Source organism: Echiichthys vipera (assembly GCF_963691815.1).
Source record: "Echiichthys vipera genome assembly, chromosome: 1".
NCBI classification, from domain to species: Eukaryota; Metazoa; Chordata; class Actinopteri; order Perciformes; family Trachinidae; genus Echiichthys; species Echiichthys vipera.
The window spans coordinates 3298874-3316083 of record NC_139826.1 but is presented as its reverse complement, the minus strand read 5'-3'; the positions used below and the strand labels follow the sequence as shown (position 1 = coordinate 3316083).

The window sequence follows — 17210 nt, the reverse complement described above, 5'->3', positions numbered from 1 at the left end:
GGACTTACTTAAGACTTGGACTAAATGACTTCAGTCCCATGTCTGTTTGAGAACGTAACACTTTGAAGAGATCAGATATAGTTTTATTTCTCTCATTACTTGCATTCAACACCGCTGCACATTCTCTCAGCTCATTTCCTCCCATATAAAAATGAGTCAGGCAGCTCAGAGGAAAGCCTTACTACTTTTAATGTTGTCAAAAAAATAGGGATGCTCTGGTCCCTCTTGTCCTGAAATGGTCCTAAATTGATACTAGAGTAGTTCCATGTTTTATGAATGAAGCAGTTCATGAGTTGGGCTGATTTTGACAGAGAATCATTTATAAATTAAAGAAATAGTTATCACTCTGCTAGTGCTACGTCCTATATGTGTATACAAAACAGTTCTATGTAAAATCCAACATTCAGCCCAAATTAAATCATCCTTTGTTTAATAACCACATTTTCCACCACTGCGAACATTCCAGTGCAATTGACTGGACTACCTTAGCCTGCAGACCAGATTAATAAAAAATGGACTAGAGCAGTGTGCAGACAGAGCAGTGATAAAAGAACAAATACATACACGATTCTCTTTTCAAGAATAGAGAAATCAAAAGAAACTTTACTGTATGAACAAGCAACCTTGTAGAACCCATCCAGTCCCTCTAATGTGAATGGATCAAAATAATCAGCTACCTTCAGAGCAAAGGACACCTTCTACAGCATACTTTCGCTGGTGTAGCCTTTACAGGCTTTGTTGTCTGATGATGTTAAAGCTGGAACATTACTTTATACAGAACGAATCTGAAGTACTTACTTAAATGAAGTGTTTAAGGGGGGAAATAATTGTAAAGAGGCATCAGAGCAATATTCTGGTTTGTGTCAGTCCCTCAAGAGAACAAATATTTATATGTTGGAAGGCACTGTGGGAAATAATTTGAAATCATGAAGTAGAAATAAAATGTAACAAAATCTGTAAATTGCAAAACATCTCAGATTAATAAGGTTTGTCATTGAGTTCTCTGCTGATCTGATATTTTCATTCAGTGTCTAACCTGTAACCTTTTCAGCTCTCTTACTATTTAAACAGGGATAAAATAGAACACAAGTTTATTGGATTGCTCACGCAAGAGTGAGAGTGACTGATAGACCCATTTAGTTTGTGAGTTGTTGTCCTCATAGCACTGTGACACTGGATGTATCTGTGCATTCTGCACAATACAGTTTCAATCTGTTGCTCTCCGGTGTGTGTGCTGGTTACTTCATCTCCCTGCCAACCAATGGATCCATCAATGCCAGTGACTGGATGGGGACCGAAATTTGCCAAGTAGATTTCCCAGAGGTCTAACAGATTGATGGGTGGTGACGTGCAATCAGCTGGCTTCTGCTTTCTGTAAGTGACGGCTGTTTGGCTCTGGATGACTCTGAGTGTCTTTGGAGGTGTTTATGTGCTGCCCTGCTATTCCCTACCCTTCTCTTTTATATCAATAAATGATCCATCTTAGCATGTGTCCCAGGTGTATTCTACTGTGCATACTGAGTGTCAAAGTTCTTGATCTTAGAAAGTGTTTGAAAAAACAGTTTTAACGTAAGGTACACTGGAGATCAAAGAAAGAACAAACACTTGATTGATTCTAAAATATTGTTATTTTTTACTGTTCATAATTTGATAGAATATCCTCTGTGTGTTTATCACTGCTGTACTAGCATGTTTTTTAAATAACCAAGGCACTTCAACAAAAACCTTTATTTAGTTAAAGAACTGAGTAAAATTAGAGAACATTAACCATTGTGTCAGAAGAGAAGATTTCAACAATGTTTTCTTCTCTAGGATTCAAAAATGAACAGGAAGTGTAGAGGCCACAGCTTTGAATGACTTCAGCCCATCTGCACCCACAGGACATCACTAGTTTCTCCCACTGCTCTGGTTGGATCTGCGTCCATTCTGACTCAGTCTCTTCCACAGTTCACTAACTGCAGTGGGTTTCTTACACATTACTTTGTCACCAAGGATTTTCCAGAGATTCTCTATGGGGTTTAGATCTGGACTCTGGACATTTCATTGTTTCAATATTCTGAGCTTCATTGAACTGCTTAACCTGTTTTGCAGTGTGAAAGGGGGCATTGTCTTGTATGGAAATTGCAGCTGATTGGAGACAGTTGTAGTGGAGGTGTTGCATGTTGCTGAAGGAGGTTCACATAAACATTTGCATTCACCCTGCCATGTAGCTGTACAAGAGGCCCAACTCTTGCTGCAGAAAACATCCCCAAACCGTGACACTTCCTCCTCCAGAGTTAGCTGACTTCTTTACACACTTTGGGTTCAGTCTTCCCCCAGTCCTATGCCCAACATAATGTTTCCCATCAGACCCATATAAATTGAACGTCCTCTCATCACTGAGACACTGTGTGTAGAGACAGATCATTTCCCTGTTCAGCACTGAACTGGAGAACAACTCCAGCTGCAACTGATTCCCCATTAAGAGTCTTCTCATAATCCTGTCCTCTCGTGCACTTTTTTTATGTGGCTGACCGGCCTTTTTGAGGGACTTTAATGAATCTGTGTCCTTGTAAAGCAAAGTAAAGTAAAGTTTCAATCTTCTTGAATCACAGACTGTGAACGCCCAACCTCTCTCTGATGGCTGAGAGGGTCATCCCTTTGGCCTTCATCTGGACAACCTGCTGTCTCAGGGTTTCAGTCTCCTTAGAGCAGCTGCCATCTTTCAAAGTAACCAGGAGAGCTGCAGATAAATAGGGTGTGTCCAACAATGAAGTCAATTGTCACCAGGTGCAGATTAACACCAATAACTGTGAGGGATCTGAAAGTGTTCTCTAATTTTAATCACTGCTTTTTTCACAAAATAAAGGTTTGTATTGAAGTGTCTATTTCTGAATAAATCAATATTAATACTTTGTTCTCTAATTTTAAACTCCACTGCACATGTTTACATGTTTTTGTTATTGATCTTGATGATATATATGAGGAGTGTTGCTCACATGATAGCAGGTGGTTGTATATGAGGAGAGATGGTAACCCCTATCTCTGCATCAACTGCGATTGTCCCACTCCTTCTCCGTCTGTCCACTTAGTCTTAATCTATGACCTTTGTCCTCTTCTTCTTTGGTCTGGGGTTTCACAGAAAGCAATAATTTACGGTGTTCAATCAGTCTCTTGTTGAGGATCTTTGCTGATTTACTGATGTGTTACCCACAGCTGTAAAAGTGATGTCATCATTATGTCCACACTGGAGAATTCCTGATTTGGCAGTTCACATGATGACAACTTGGCCATGTCCATAACAACTTGGCTTACTATACTAGCAAGTATACGTTGAATTAAGATTGTGTTGTCAAACTATGGTGTACTGTGCAGTACATTCACACAGGAACATGAATAAAGGAAGGTATAAATACCCATATATAGACCATTTTATACTATAGATATTGACTGTTGAGTGTGGTGTTGATGGACACCCACAATCTACAACAAAAATAACCTTTTAAAGCTGGAAAAAGTGAAAACATTGTGGCTCTGGTGTGCAGGTGCTGTGAGTTCTCATATCTGAAACTGGTTGGAGAGTTCCTCAGTATCAAGAAATATTGTGGCTTCCTCCCACATTCCAAAGACATGCAGGTTAATTGATGGATCAAAAATGCCTGTAGGTGTGAATGTGAGTGTTAATGGTTGTCTGTCTCCTTTTGTCTCTATGTGCCCTGTGATAGACTGGTGTCCTGTCCAGGGTGGACCCCGCCTCACGCCCAATTTCAGCTGGGATCGGCTCCAGCCCCCCCGCTACCCTGATAGGGACAAGCGGTTGAAGATGAATGCATTAACTTACTCTCTTATGCATAAAGATGTAAAAAAAGGAAACCAAAAGTACAACCCTATACACAGCATACAGTAAAAAGTTCCTCATCAGCACACACATATTTCTGATTGAGCGTCTGAAGTCAGTCCTTAGAGATCTTTGGCTGTCAGTTTCTGGAGTGTTTGACAGCTGGGAAGAAAACTGCTGAACTGGCTCTTCTGGTTTGCTTGAGGTTCTTTTTTTAATCCAACAACACAATGAACTGTGTCTGACCTTGATCAGAAAACCATCAACACAGGTGAGTCAGGGAGAATTACACCAGAAAAATAAATCATGAGAAATAAAGACTTCAAAGCATTGCACAAGGTTTCCTCACAACTCAAGTTCTCCTCAGGCAAGGAAAGGATAATATCTGACATTAAAATAATATTTTTAAGAGAGCTGTTGCATTATTGTCTTGAGCTACCACTGTTTATACTGTGGTGTGTTCATGCTGTAAGCTGTGATGGTAGACCCATTCTAAAACACCACAGCTCACAGTTTAGTTCCTGATTTGAGCATCTGGCTGTACAATCAACAACCAACAGCCTACTGAGGCTTCATATTGTTTGTCTGCTACACCTCACATCAGTGAAGCAAAAAAAAACAACCTTACCAATATAAGCAGAAATATTAGAAATCATCAAAAATAGCTCCAGTAAAATAAAAAAACAACCAAAAAACAAATCTAAATACTCCACACTAATGAGCTCTGGGTGCTGAATCCTTGTGAGCGTAAATCATTTATAGGACACCACTCTGGTTAGCTAAGTAATTAAAATATTTAAATGAATTGTTTCATCTGAGTGAATAAGATGATTAAGAAACGGTTTATATGATCATAAAGATGCAAAAAGCAGGCCTCCAAACCATTACTTTTTCAGAGTCGCCCATGAGGGTAAGATGGAATCCAAGACAATCACAGTCACAGATGCTAACACAGTGCAGGCTGGAGATGTTATAACACCACTGTGTAACTTGTTCTGTGTAAAAGGACTACGCCTGTATATATTAAACTGCTGAAGGTAATATTTTGGACTGGAAGATAAAGATAAAAATCGATTGCTTTTATTACAACTCATAACCTTGCTCTTAAATGCTCTTAATTTATCAGTATTTTCTCTCATTAAGATAGTTGTATGATGTAATCTCCATGTTAAACACACACAGTCAAAGTTCCAAAACTTGAGTTAAACTTAAAAATGCTCCCTGGACCACAAAGGGCAGGTTTCAGTCTGTTCTGCTGCTTGTTTGGACTGGGTTGTTTTTACTTTCCTGACAAATGCTCCGTTCCCACTGCAGTTCCAAGTGACCTGAATCAGATTTTTCCTCTCATATGTGACCCATATCTGATTTGCTTTTGACAGTTTTAACAGCACAAGTCTCATTGAATCGGACATTTTCCAATCAGAATTAGGCCTCTTTTAAATGTGCTACTGAATCAGATACGTATAGGATTTTTTTAATGCGACCCCAATCTGAACAGCCAGGTTGCAAATAATGTGACTTTGATGTCATTGTGACCCGCGCTGCACTGTTTTGTAAATGAATGACAAATATAGTTTTTAGAACTGAGGTTCAGGAACAGGACCACACCCCTCTTCCACCACCTACGCCTCCGAAAGCAAACCACCTGAATCTCATCAACATAATCACCTGTGCAACATATATAAACACGTGTCTTACCCTCACTCTTTCTCTCTCCTGTTTGCCTCAGTCTTGCACAACCCTCCCAACTAAATAACCATGAAGTCTGTTTGCCGTTGCCATGTTCGCTTCCTTAAACACCGTTGTGGCGTCAATGATCAACTGTGCATGTCGGTCACTTCAGGGGCTAAGTTGTTCACACAGCAATCCGTAGACAGGCCACATTTAAAGACTAATGTTAACAGACAAACAAAAAAATCAGATTTGAGCATTAAGACCTGCAGTGTGATTATTGTCATGAACGTCCATAAACTGATCCTCCCTGCTCTGGCCTGCATCTCCAAGTTCAGCACCGGAGCACTACAGGCCTACAGGCTGTGAGAGACTGTAATACCTGCAACCACGATGTCAGGAAAGTGCTTCTGTTGTTGCTGTGGTGGAGGGAATGCATCAGTAGACAACAGTGGATATAATTTGTTTTTTGGCTCTCCGCAGCAGTACAACCCCAGCATTTATCTTGTGCAGTTCACAGAGGAACCGGTTCAGAAGCAACCGCCGACAGCTGGCCGGCCAGGATTGTTGATTATTCTGCTACTACAGGGCGGGCAGTTTCAACTTTATGCAGCCAGAATAATGTCCAATCCATAATCCCTAATGTTTCCTTTTGGCTTAATATTATCACCCTATAAGTGAACTAGCTATGTTAATGATTCACTGTGTGGTGGGTTTATATTTACACTATTGTGGTGATTTACTGAATGTGTCGGTGGTTGCTTGAAATCAGATAACATCAGCTATGCTGTTGTCATGACTGTTTTTTTGTCTTTGTCACATACAAGCTCATTAGAATATGACACCTGAGTAGCTCACCCATGGCTTGAGAACTACCTTTGCAAATGTGTGCTATAATTTTCTCATGAGCCAATCAGAGACTGGGCTTTTCTGGAGGGGGACTTAAAACGTAAAATCATCCCAGGGTCTTTTTCGGAAAATTCGGTCAGCAAATAAGCCATCGAGACAATGTTTTTCATGTATGAATAATTAACGGAGAAATCCGGTAGTCGCTGCAACACCATCAGCGGTCGGCTGTTAGCAAACACTAATTAGGTCTGGGCTGCACAGTGAAGGCATTAAAACGTTTTTTCAACCACTAATACTGCTCAAAATAATACCACACCTGCATGGGTTTTCTCTGGGTTCTCCGGCTTCCTCCCATAGTCCAAAGACATGAAGGGGTTAGGTTTATTGATGACTCTAAATTGCCCGTAGGTCTGAATGTGAGTGTGAATGGTTGTCTGTCTCTGTTTGACTCTATGTGCCCTGTGATAGACTGGCGTCCTGTCCCGGGTGTACCACGTCTCACGCCCGATGTCAGCTGGGATCAGCTAGTAAAGTCCATTAAAGTCGATTACTAGATGCAATCCAAAAGGAAGGAGCCCATTGATGCTTCAGTTAATGTGTAGAGACTCTTATCATGCTACTGCAGAGTTTTGGTGTTATCATGAGCAGTAAAAAAAAGTTGGTTTAAATGCCTGCACCATACTGCCCCGAGCAAATCAGTGTTAGCCACGTACGGCTGTTAGTGACCCTACTGGATTTATTCGTTAATCGTTCATAAACGAAAAATATTGTCTCCATGGCTTATTTGATGATGGAATTTGACGAATGTTTCAGTTGGAGGGTGAATACAGGTATATTCAGGTAAACTGTGCTGTAGTTTCAATGCATCAAAGCACTTTTACTCACAAACGTTCACCTTTACATTTGACAGAGCTGCAGAGGTCTCTGAGATTGGTTCAGAATAGATCCTTTTGAGCGCAGTACAGAAACACATCCTCTGAGACATAGTTTGAAATTACTGTACAAAATATCATTGGTCATGATGAATAATGTTTGCTGCAGTGAAATGAACAGAACAGGGTGCCTAGTCTTCGCATTCGGTGTGAACATTCGATTTAACGTAACACCTCTTTATTTTTCATTCTGCAAGGTGCAAACGATGAGACTTACGCTTACATTGATTTTGTTTGCAACTGTGTGCTGTACATGTTCACTGTTTGCACTTGTCAGTTGGTACTGAATGGTCCTTATTGTAGGATTTCTCGGGTGTACTTCGTCTAACACCAACAGTTCTTTTTTCCTGCTCTAGTTACGTTTACCTTTTGTTTTAATTTCAGACAATTCCTTATGATCTCATTCTGATTTATTTATTTGTATATAACAAAATCTAAGAGTGCTGAGTTACAAAAAAAGAGAAAATGTCCATGTTTTTGCAGAGAATAAGTATATTAAGAATATACGGATGGGTAGATATCATGCACATCCTGTCTAGATGGCTCCCCTTTACCACAGTATATGATTAGTGATTTGTTAAGAGCTGCTCTTGAATGTTACTCTTACACTCTGCTATAAGTAGGAGCAAATTTATAGAACAATGTGTCATAGTTATTCTGTTTTAAAGAAGCTGTTTTAACTCTTAAGTTAATAGCTTTTGATCATTCTTAAAGCGAAATTCTGGCGTAAAATCATCCCAGGGTTTTTTCGGCAAAAATACACTCATCAAATAAGCCATTGAGACAATTTTTCACGTATGAACGATTAACGGACAAAAGCGGTAGGGTCGCTACAGCCGGCTGTTAGCTAACACTAATTAGCTCGGGGCAGTATGGTAATGGCATTAAAACATCTTTTTGGCGCTGTAACTACCACAGAAATACTCCAACAAGGAGAAGAAGAGACGGGGAGACGCTGTGGAGAATACAAACTCCGGAGAGTTTCTCTCCAAATCTGGAGACTTCCCAAATCCTCCTCCATCCTAGAGAGAAATGTGTCCACTGTTTCTGGTGTTAGTGGAGACTTTTGTGCTGTTTTGGACTCTGATGCGCCATTCACTCTGCAGTTAGTGTCTTCAACGAGCGGAGGGTGCTGCTGTGAGCCCCTTCCCCATCCCAAAGCCCTCACAGGCGCCACTTTCTCACTAGATTTAGAGACTTTTCACACCTTCTAAAAACTTGATTTAGAAAAAGAGAGTAGAGAGCAGTTTAGCTCCTTATTCAGAGCATCAGGGAAAAGGGAGAAATCTGTGCTCGGCCTAATTCATTCCCATGCATGTAGCTCAGAGTCCAGTTCAGTAAACAGTCTATGGGTCCGTCTCTCTCCTCACACGCAGCAGCACTGTTGTTGTTATGTGATGCTGCGGGATTAGAGGTCAGAGGTGGGGCGATGACGCCATCGTTGAACAAAGTATGCGGTTTCACCATGCAGACGATAACGCCATGGGGGGCGTTTTCAAATCTTCAGGGACCTGGTTTCAAAAGATACTGTTTTTAGGCTCCAATTCACAGTCACAAGCGAGTATTGGCTGTTTATGTAACATCTACCACAATAAAAGGCAAAAATGACATGTTCAACAAGAAGTCTGGTGTCTCAGTTTCTGTTTCCAGTCCCAAATCCTGGCGTAGCCTTCTCCACCGCTCAAAGGAATCCCCGATGTTGACTCCTCTTTGGTGTCTATGTAGGTCACATTTCTACCTTTTCCTGGCTTCACTTTAGTTTTCTCTAACCTTGACCGCTGGGGCGAGCAGAGGCTGCTTACTGCTCTTTTCCTTCTCCATGGTAACAGAAGCTCCGGTAGCTGAGCTGTTAAGACAATCACTAGCCGCTTAGAGTTTACAGAGATGGAGGGGACTAGATGGGATGACAAGGAGCAGGGGGGACGAGGGGAGACGAGGAGTACGAGGAGATAGGATGGAGTGTACGAGCCAATGGGAGCCTTCTGTGACAGATGGCTCCCATAGGCCAATTTCTATGCAGGCCTAAGGCTGATAGACAGAATGGATTTTTTTGGTTCTTTTTGCTATTCGTATTTTGTAGGTCAGACTACAAGACCATAATCACTGTATAAACGATGTTAATAATAATTACCGATGTTAAATATTCCCAATCTTAGACCATAGCTTTAATGTGTAAGGACTCTTCTCATGCTACTGCAGCGTTTTGGTGTTTTCATGAGCAGTATTAGTGGTTAAAAAATACGTTTTAATGCCTTCACTGTGCTGTCCAGAGCTAATCAATGTTAGCCACATTCGTCTGTTAGCAACTCTCCAGGATTTCTCCATTAATAGTTGTAACACAAAAATGTTTGTCTCGATGGCTTATTTGATGCATGTATTTGCAGAGAAATACTCTGAGATGATTTTACGACAGAATTTTAATTTAAGGCTTTACATTGATATAAAGAGGACCAGGTTTTATTCTCATTCTGTATAATGTTCTACAAGAGCCCCTTACAACTGCTTGCTTTGCATTTCTCGTATAGAACGTACAGCATATTTACGGTTAAAGCCATTTCTTGGTCATCCATTCCATGAGTGCACTTCAATGCAATTCACCTCACTTCAGCATAGTTTTGCATTAAAGAAAGAAAAGGAAGGCTTTGCTACACATAGGCAGTGCAGACAGCTCTGAAATAATTGAAATAGGAAGTCTGAGCACTCAAATGGGTTTTTGAAGTGCACTGTGCTGATGGTTGAGTGAAATGGAGAGGAAATTAACTGATGGCATACTAAACAAAACAAATTCATCTCAGCAACACATTTGCTAATGAGCTAAAGCCTGTTTAGTGCTTATATTTTTCACACATTTTGCACATTCTCATTTACATATTTATACTTAATGTGCCTGAATATGAGGATTGTCTTTCTAATCACTATAAATCATCCTCATTTGCTTTTCACTTTTTTATGCAGTCTTTTACTGTTTTCTTTTTTAAAGTCCCAATTTCCTGATGGCAGGGATTATTAAACTATCATCTAATGAAATAGAAAAACTAATCCGTGTTTGGCTATTTTATAACTTTCCGAAACCAACAATCCAACATTGAAACTTAAACACTTTTGAACAGATCATAAAAAACTAACTAATGGAGGTTTGGTCCTGTTGTAAAGTTTTGTCTCCAGTATTGCTTCCAAGCAAGGGTAATGAAGAGCTCCGGTCGCTGGGGCCATCTGCTGAAGTTATTCAGAGATGGTTGAAAATCGGCACTTTCCCCTAAGTTACCAGATAATGCTAGCACTAGCCATCAACTGTGATGGTCAAATATTCTCAGAATTGAACACAAACTCCCCTGTCACTAGCATGGTGACCTGTCAATCACACAGTATCCCCGCCCTAAAGCATCCTTTGCTTTATGGTCAGTTTGACTCTAAATGGGACCATCATTTACTAAATGAACATCATGCTTTAACGAAAACGACTTACAAACTAGAGATTGAAAATGTAAACTCATTAGGAAAATGTTTACTGCTGTAATTAAACAAGTGAGAAGTTTAGGCTAATTTTCTCATTGACTTCTATACAATCACACTTCTTATTGGAGCCAGTGGAGTCTCCCCCTGCTGGACGTAAAGAGCAGCTTTAAGACAGTTATCCTGAAGCTAGTCCGTCTTTATTATACAGGCTATGTCTCCAAGCCCTTACTGTAGCTGTGCTACTGCAATGTACATTCCAGAGATTATTTAAGTTAATTGTTATTATTCAAGGTAATCAATGACTCCATGAGACTCATTCGGTAGTAACACGGTTGATGGACTTTTTACATTGGCCATATTTCTATAAGATCACCTATCAATCAAAATTGGGACAGTTTAGATTTTTTTTTTTTATCTGCTGAAGGAGTTTATACTACATGATATCAGCTCAATAATAGTCCAACCTGGTCTGTGGATCCTACATAAGACTCTTTCAAAACACTATATTCAGGTCCAAATAAGGTCAAGGTCAAAGTTGATAGGAAAGAGGTAAAATGACAATGCCAATTTTTTTAAAAACTCAGATCTGTGCAAAGAATGGGGTCAGAGAACTGATACATTGTAGAAACACAAGGCTTGGACCAGCTTGCACCCAATGTATACCCATCCGTGGTTGTTTTTGACGCTAGAGCAAGTGCTCCAGATTTAAGTTCAACAAAGTCTGTGTATGGAGGAGGTCTGGTGGTGGATGGATCAAGCAAACACAGAACTTTCACCCAGGAGACTGTGGGAAAATGTAGTTGTGCAGACAGGAGATTCAGAATTCTAAACCTCACAGAAACAAAACCTCACAGCAATGATACTGGGTTATTATTATAAGGTCATTAAAACCAGTATCATCACAGTATCATTTACTGTAGTTATGTGACAAATGCACATATTTTCACCCACCCACAATCTTTTCCTAACCCTAACCAAGTGAATTTGTCCCCCAACCATGTAGTTTAATTTGTTTCACAATGTTAATCATTCACTTATTTGAAAGTGAAGTGCTACCATTTTAGACACAGGGCTACCCAGAGCATTGAGTGTTCTGATAAAACAGCAGTATGTCACGGGCTGGAATGAGGACGGGTTGGTGTATCAGGTATTAGAATTTGTGATTTCATCCTGTGTTCAGTGCATTTCAGTCAAATAATTCTGATTCGCCCAGTTCACTCAGGTCACCATAATCGCCTGAACTAAACAGTGCTATCCTGAAAGACATAAATGAGATGGAGCCTAATCCTGGGGCTGTTCCTGCTTGTCATGCTAACTCCACAATTTTATGGTAAATTTCAATACAAAGAGAAATAAGAAACACATCCCATTGTGTGCAGCAGGTGACTTTACTGAGAGAAAAAGCTGCAAGAACCTAGTTGTTGCTGTCAGATGAAAAATATGTTAAAATTTCGGGACAATAAAAAACAAGCTTTTATTAGCCTTAGAGACAATGCATAATTTAAAAAACCCAATGTGTTTTGAAGATTTTATGAGCAGATAAGGTAAGATAATTCCCGAAATCCATAAAGGAGCATGGCATCATTTTACCTGAAAAGGTAAAAGTCACTGTTGTTTTATATCAGTTACCCAGAGAGGAATAATATTATTTTATATGAAAATCTCATATTATTACTTCCATCTCTACTCCTCTATCATGATGTCATTCTCTGTGTCTTGAGCTTCTCATTGAGATGTAGCCCCTCGAACCTCCAATAAAAAGACAAGCTGTCTCACACTTCGGGCCGTGATGAGAAAGATTTGCTTACAGCTCACTTTGTTAGCAGCCATAATAAAGCTGCAATAGCAAAAAGGCAGTTGGAATCAATTAAGAGATATGGGTTTAGTGGAAAGAGGAAGAACTTTTACAATGCCTTGAGCACTATTCCACACACACACACACACACCCACACACTCACACACACACACACACACACACACTTACACACGTTTGACTAGATCTCTGTTTTGTTTGTATGACTGATTGTCTGGAGAAGAAGAATCCTGCTTTTCCCACATGACATACAGACAAACATACAGTCTGCACAGCCTGTGGTTCTTCCCAGTGTGTCAAATACCACCACGGCCCTGTGTTTGAGACCAACACACGAGGCACCCTTGAGTGTCTGTATTAAACGTACCACGCTTTCAACTTTAAACCCATCCTCAGCGATATTAGACCCTCAGATCAGACTCTCAGAGCAAGTGAACCAGGATTAAGGGCAACAAAGGCCATGTAGGGAGGAGGTTGGGGTGGTGGATGGTTCAAAACAAACACCGGACTTTCACCCTGGAAGCTGCGGTGAGTGTTCCGTGCGTCAAAGTAGTTACGTCAATGCACCTATTGTAACCCAACCCATCTTTTGCTTTTGTTACCCAAACCTAACTACATAGTTTTGTTTAAAGAGGCCCTATTATTTTTCAGGTCAACTACAATAGATTAACATGCTTCCATCTTTAAAAAAACACATTATATTTCTCATATTGTCCATCGCTGCAGCACCCATGCAACACCTCTGTGTGGCAGACTGTGTCTGAGCTTCAACCCAGTTTGCTGGGTTGGCTGGTCTGCTCTGCTGTTATTGGTCAACTGTTTATGCTGCGTACCGGGAAATGTTTTGCCCCTTACCATATCCATATATGGTAAGGGGCAAAACATTTCCCGGTATCAGTTACATCAGCAGCTGAAAACACGTCTATATGGAAGCTAGCCACATTAGCTAGCCACATTAGCTAGCCACGTTAGCTAGCCGCGTTAGCTAGCCACGTTAGCTAGCCAAGTTAGCTGTGCAACATGCTAACATTAGCTTCAACAGGCTAACTTTCAAAATAAACACCAAAACACCATAAAAGTGTCTGAATGCACAGCTTACAATTTGAACCTGTGTGTAGCATCATGACCAATAGGGTGGCTGGGAACCATAGGGTCGCTGGTTCAAGTCCCCGTGAGGACCATGTATGGAGCGTGGACTGGTGGCTGGAGAGGTGCCAGTTCATCTCCTGGGCACTGCCGAGGTGCTGTTGAGCAAGGCACCGAACCCCCAACTGCTCGGGGCGCTGGTCACGGGCAGCCCCCTCGCTCTGGCATCTCTCCCTAATTGCATGTATGGGCCCTGTTTGTGCATGTGTGTATTTCGGGCCTGTGTGTGTGTGTGTGTATGTATGTATAATAATAAGAGTGAAAAAATTCAATTTCCCTGTGTGGGATAAATAAAGTAATTCTTCTTCTTCTTCTATGAAGAGAAATCCTGGAAATTCAAAGAAGTCGTTGATAGCGAGTGACACCCTAGAGTTTAGAGCTGAGCACAGCCAACCCAGACGGTGGGCAGGGCTCACATCTAAATGCAAGGACTTCATTATTTGGTGCTTTGGTATTATTTAACATGACTATTAAACATTATAACTACATCTATAGGTCAGAAAAGACAGAAAAGCACAAATTCACAACGTAGACCACGTGTACCTTGTGTTTCAAACAGCGTCACAGTTTTACACGCAGGGCTACCCAGTGTGTGTATAAGTGACGCCAAGAGTCCTGACAAGATGGCCGCATGTGATGAGGATGCATCAAATACACACTGCACTGCTTTTGTGTGTATTTTCTTTTTGTCCACAGATATGTATGTATGAATGAGTGTATTCATATGCATTAGTCAGTAAGTAACAGGTCATTTTGGCTTCACCTTAGTCTTAAATGTAGAACTCAGTCCCTAAATGACCCAGTTCTGTTTAGTGAAGGCAAACACCAGCGAGTTCTCTCTCTCTCTCTCTCTCTCTCTCTCTCTCTCTCTCTCTCTCTCTCTCTCTCTCTCTCTCTCTCTCTCTCTCTCTCTCTCTCTCTCTCTCTCTCTCTCTCTCTCTCTCTCTCTCAAAGCACCCTCTCTCATCCTGGGAAATGAATTTGATGCAGGGATTACTCTCCTTCAAAACCTGTTCAGCTATAAATCCATAAAATGACTGATGTATTCTTGTGACCCTGCAGGTGAATACTGTGCATCACTGTTGCTCTGTGCTCTGTCAGCCATTTGATGAAATAACTCATTCTCATTTCCCTCTTTGTCATGCCATGTAAGTATGTTTTATGGCTCCACTTTTTGTGATATTCTCTCTGTAAGTCCTGTCCCCTAGAAATAACATTATACACCACTAATCTGGGTTTGCCTAATACGTTTTGGAGGAAAAGTATACATTTCCTGTATCATTGTGTCATACAGGTCATTATACAGTATATCCCTGTAAAATCGTTTAGATGGAGACTTTTATTTTGAAGGGTACAAATTATATTATAATAATTTTTTCTACTTTTCCTAAAGTATATCATAATATATAGAGGGAGTTAATATATTTTAGAGAAGAATTTATGCATCTCGTAAAATGCAGTGCTATTTTTTAATAGGAAGTATAGCGCTGGTTTTATTTTACAAACTCATGTGACACTTTACTTCCTCTGTTTGTTCTGGAGTTTTCCCAGGCCCCGAGGAAGTGAACCAGGCTTTGGTTGGTTGGTGGAATTGCACCTACTGGGTCCATCACATGATGCCATGGAGCCCAGAAAGACATTTTCCCATTGACTTACATGGGGAAAGAGACATCTATAAATCCATGGATAAATTGTTTTGAGCAACACAATCCCTGCAAAATGACTGATCATATCAGAATTTGATCCATTCAGTCCATTTTGAAACTCCAGAAGAGCCACAGGATTAGATCATTTAATCCCTATCTAAGTTATCCAGAGCGCTACACAATGACTAGCCAGAAGTCTATAGTGCTCCTGCTCTATCGGTCACACAATGTGGAAGCAGTGCTGATCCATCCATTTGGCTTCATGCTCCACTGAGCAACTTTCATAAGAATGAACGGGGCTCAAAAACGGTTTCTCTTTACATATCCATGCTTTCTTCTTTGAGTGTACATGTTCTTCACTAAGTTTACTTTCAGTCACAGTCACTTAAAACCAGTATAAGTGGATGTTTTAGTATGTTTATCTTTGGAGCTCAAGTTTGATTTATTTTCTTGCATAAATTTGCTAATAGGAGATGAGCATCTTGTTGGGATCATGTTGCTAGAGAGGGTTAGGGTTAGGGTTAGTGTTCATTCTGTTCGTTCTGCATAGACACACACAGCATCTATACAAAAGATACACAGTGAGTGCTATGTTTACAGTAGTAGACCTGGCATCTAGAAATGATGATTATACATTGACAATATGTCTGGCTACATATGTTTTACGGGAAACATAGCTGCCAGGATTATGTCCTGTGGCATTTATATTTCCATCAAAGGATGTGCTATGTTCTTGTACAGCATGCAAGAGATGGTTGGGGTGAATGCTTGGATAAGGTACAGGACATCCTGAATCCAGCATGTGGTTTGGTGTAGGCCACAAACATATTGTGATTAAGGGTAGGGCTACACTGGTTTTGGTTGAATGTTAAGAGAATTTCCCATTTCATTGGTGTACCCCTAGATTCAAAACCTCATTATTTTATCCTGTTAGACATTTGTGTGAAATGTTGTCGTAATTAGTGTAAGAAGCCTTGAGTTATGGACAAAAAGGTCACAGTGACCTTTGACCTCCAAAATCTAATCAGTTCATCCTTGAGTCCAAGTTGATGTTTCTACCAAATGTGAACACAATCCCTCCAGCGGCTCCTGAGATAAAGCGTTCACGAGAATGGGGCAGAGGGAGGGAAGGTTGGAGGGAGGGAAGGATGGACGGACAACCTGAAAAAATAACGCCTCCGGTCACAGCTGTCGCCATAGTTGAGGCATAAAAACATAGAATATACATGTTTGAAAGTGACACTGGTGCTTCCTGTGTCATTTACTCCAAAGACAACGGATTTGGATTTTTATCAAGATTCCCACATGAATAATTCAGTAGCTCAGTTTGTCCCAATTGTATCAGTTATCCTCCCTTTTCTTTAAATTGCATTCTGTTCACTTCACACTTTGCTTTGAAGGCCAACATCATGAAATATAAATATGATTTTTTTATGCTTTCTATCTCATTTTACCCCCATTTCTCTTATTGCTTTTTCACACTCTGAGTAATGTGAATTAGTGGGATATCACAGTATTTTATAGGAGGATGGAAGTGTATTTCATGTAGCTTATTATTTTTGAGACAAAATAAGATGAGTAAAAAGAAAATAGAAACATGTCATTAACTCACGTGCTTGAATGCAGGGGAGCAGCAGAGCTGCTAGAAACATGGCACATGTCTTCATCTCTCTTAGCCCGCCGCTGACCAACTTCACACCTGAGGCCTTCAAAGGTTGCTTCAGACCTCCCAGTGGGCGCCAGACGGGGTTTCACAGTGGGTGTGCCGATTTCACAGTGAAAGGCCACCTAGAACATCACAGAGAAATGTAGAGACTCAGCAAGACATGTACAAATAGGTGACTCCCTGGTGTACAAGCATGGCAGGAAGTCTGTTGCAT

General features: G+C 40.6%; 1 protein-coding gene across 3 annotated transcripts in view; it reads right to left on the bottom strand.

Moving 5' to 3' along the window:
- Nucleotides 1–17210, bottom strand: part of cemip (cell migration inducing hyaluronidase 1) — a 255839-nt gene that overhangs the window by 120684 nt on the left and 117945 nt on the right. For all 3 annotated transcript variants that reach the window (XM_083918244.1, XM_083918245.1, XM_083918246.1), the window contains exon 2: nucleotides 16943–17118. In XM_083918244.1, the coding sequence (XP_083774370.1) occupies nucleotides 16943–16997 (55 nt within the window). In that variant the 5' untranslated portion in view covers nucleotides 16998–17118. The remainder of the gene's footprint in view (nucleotides 1–16942; nucleotides 17119–17210) is intronic.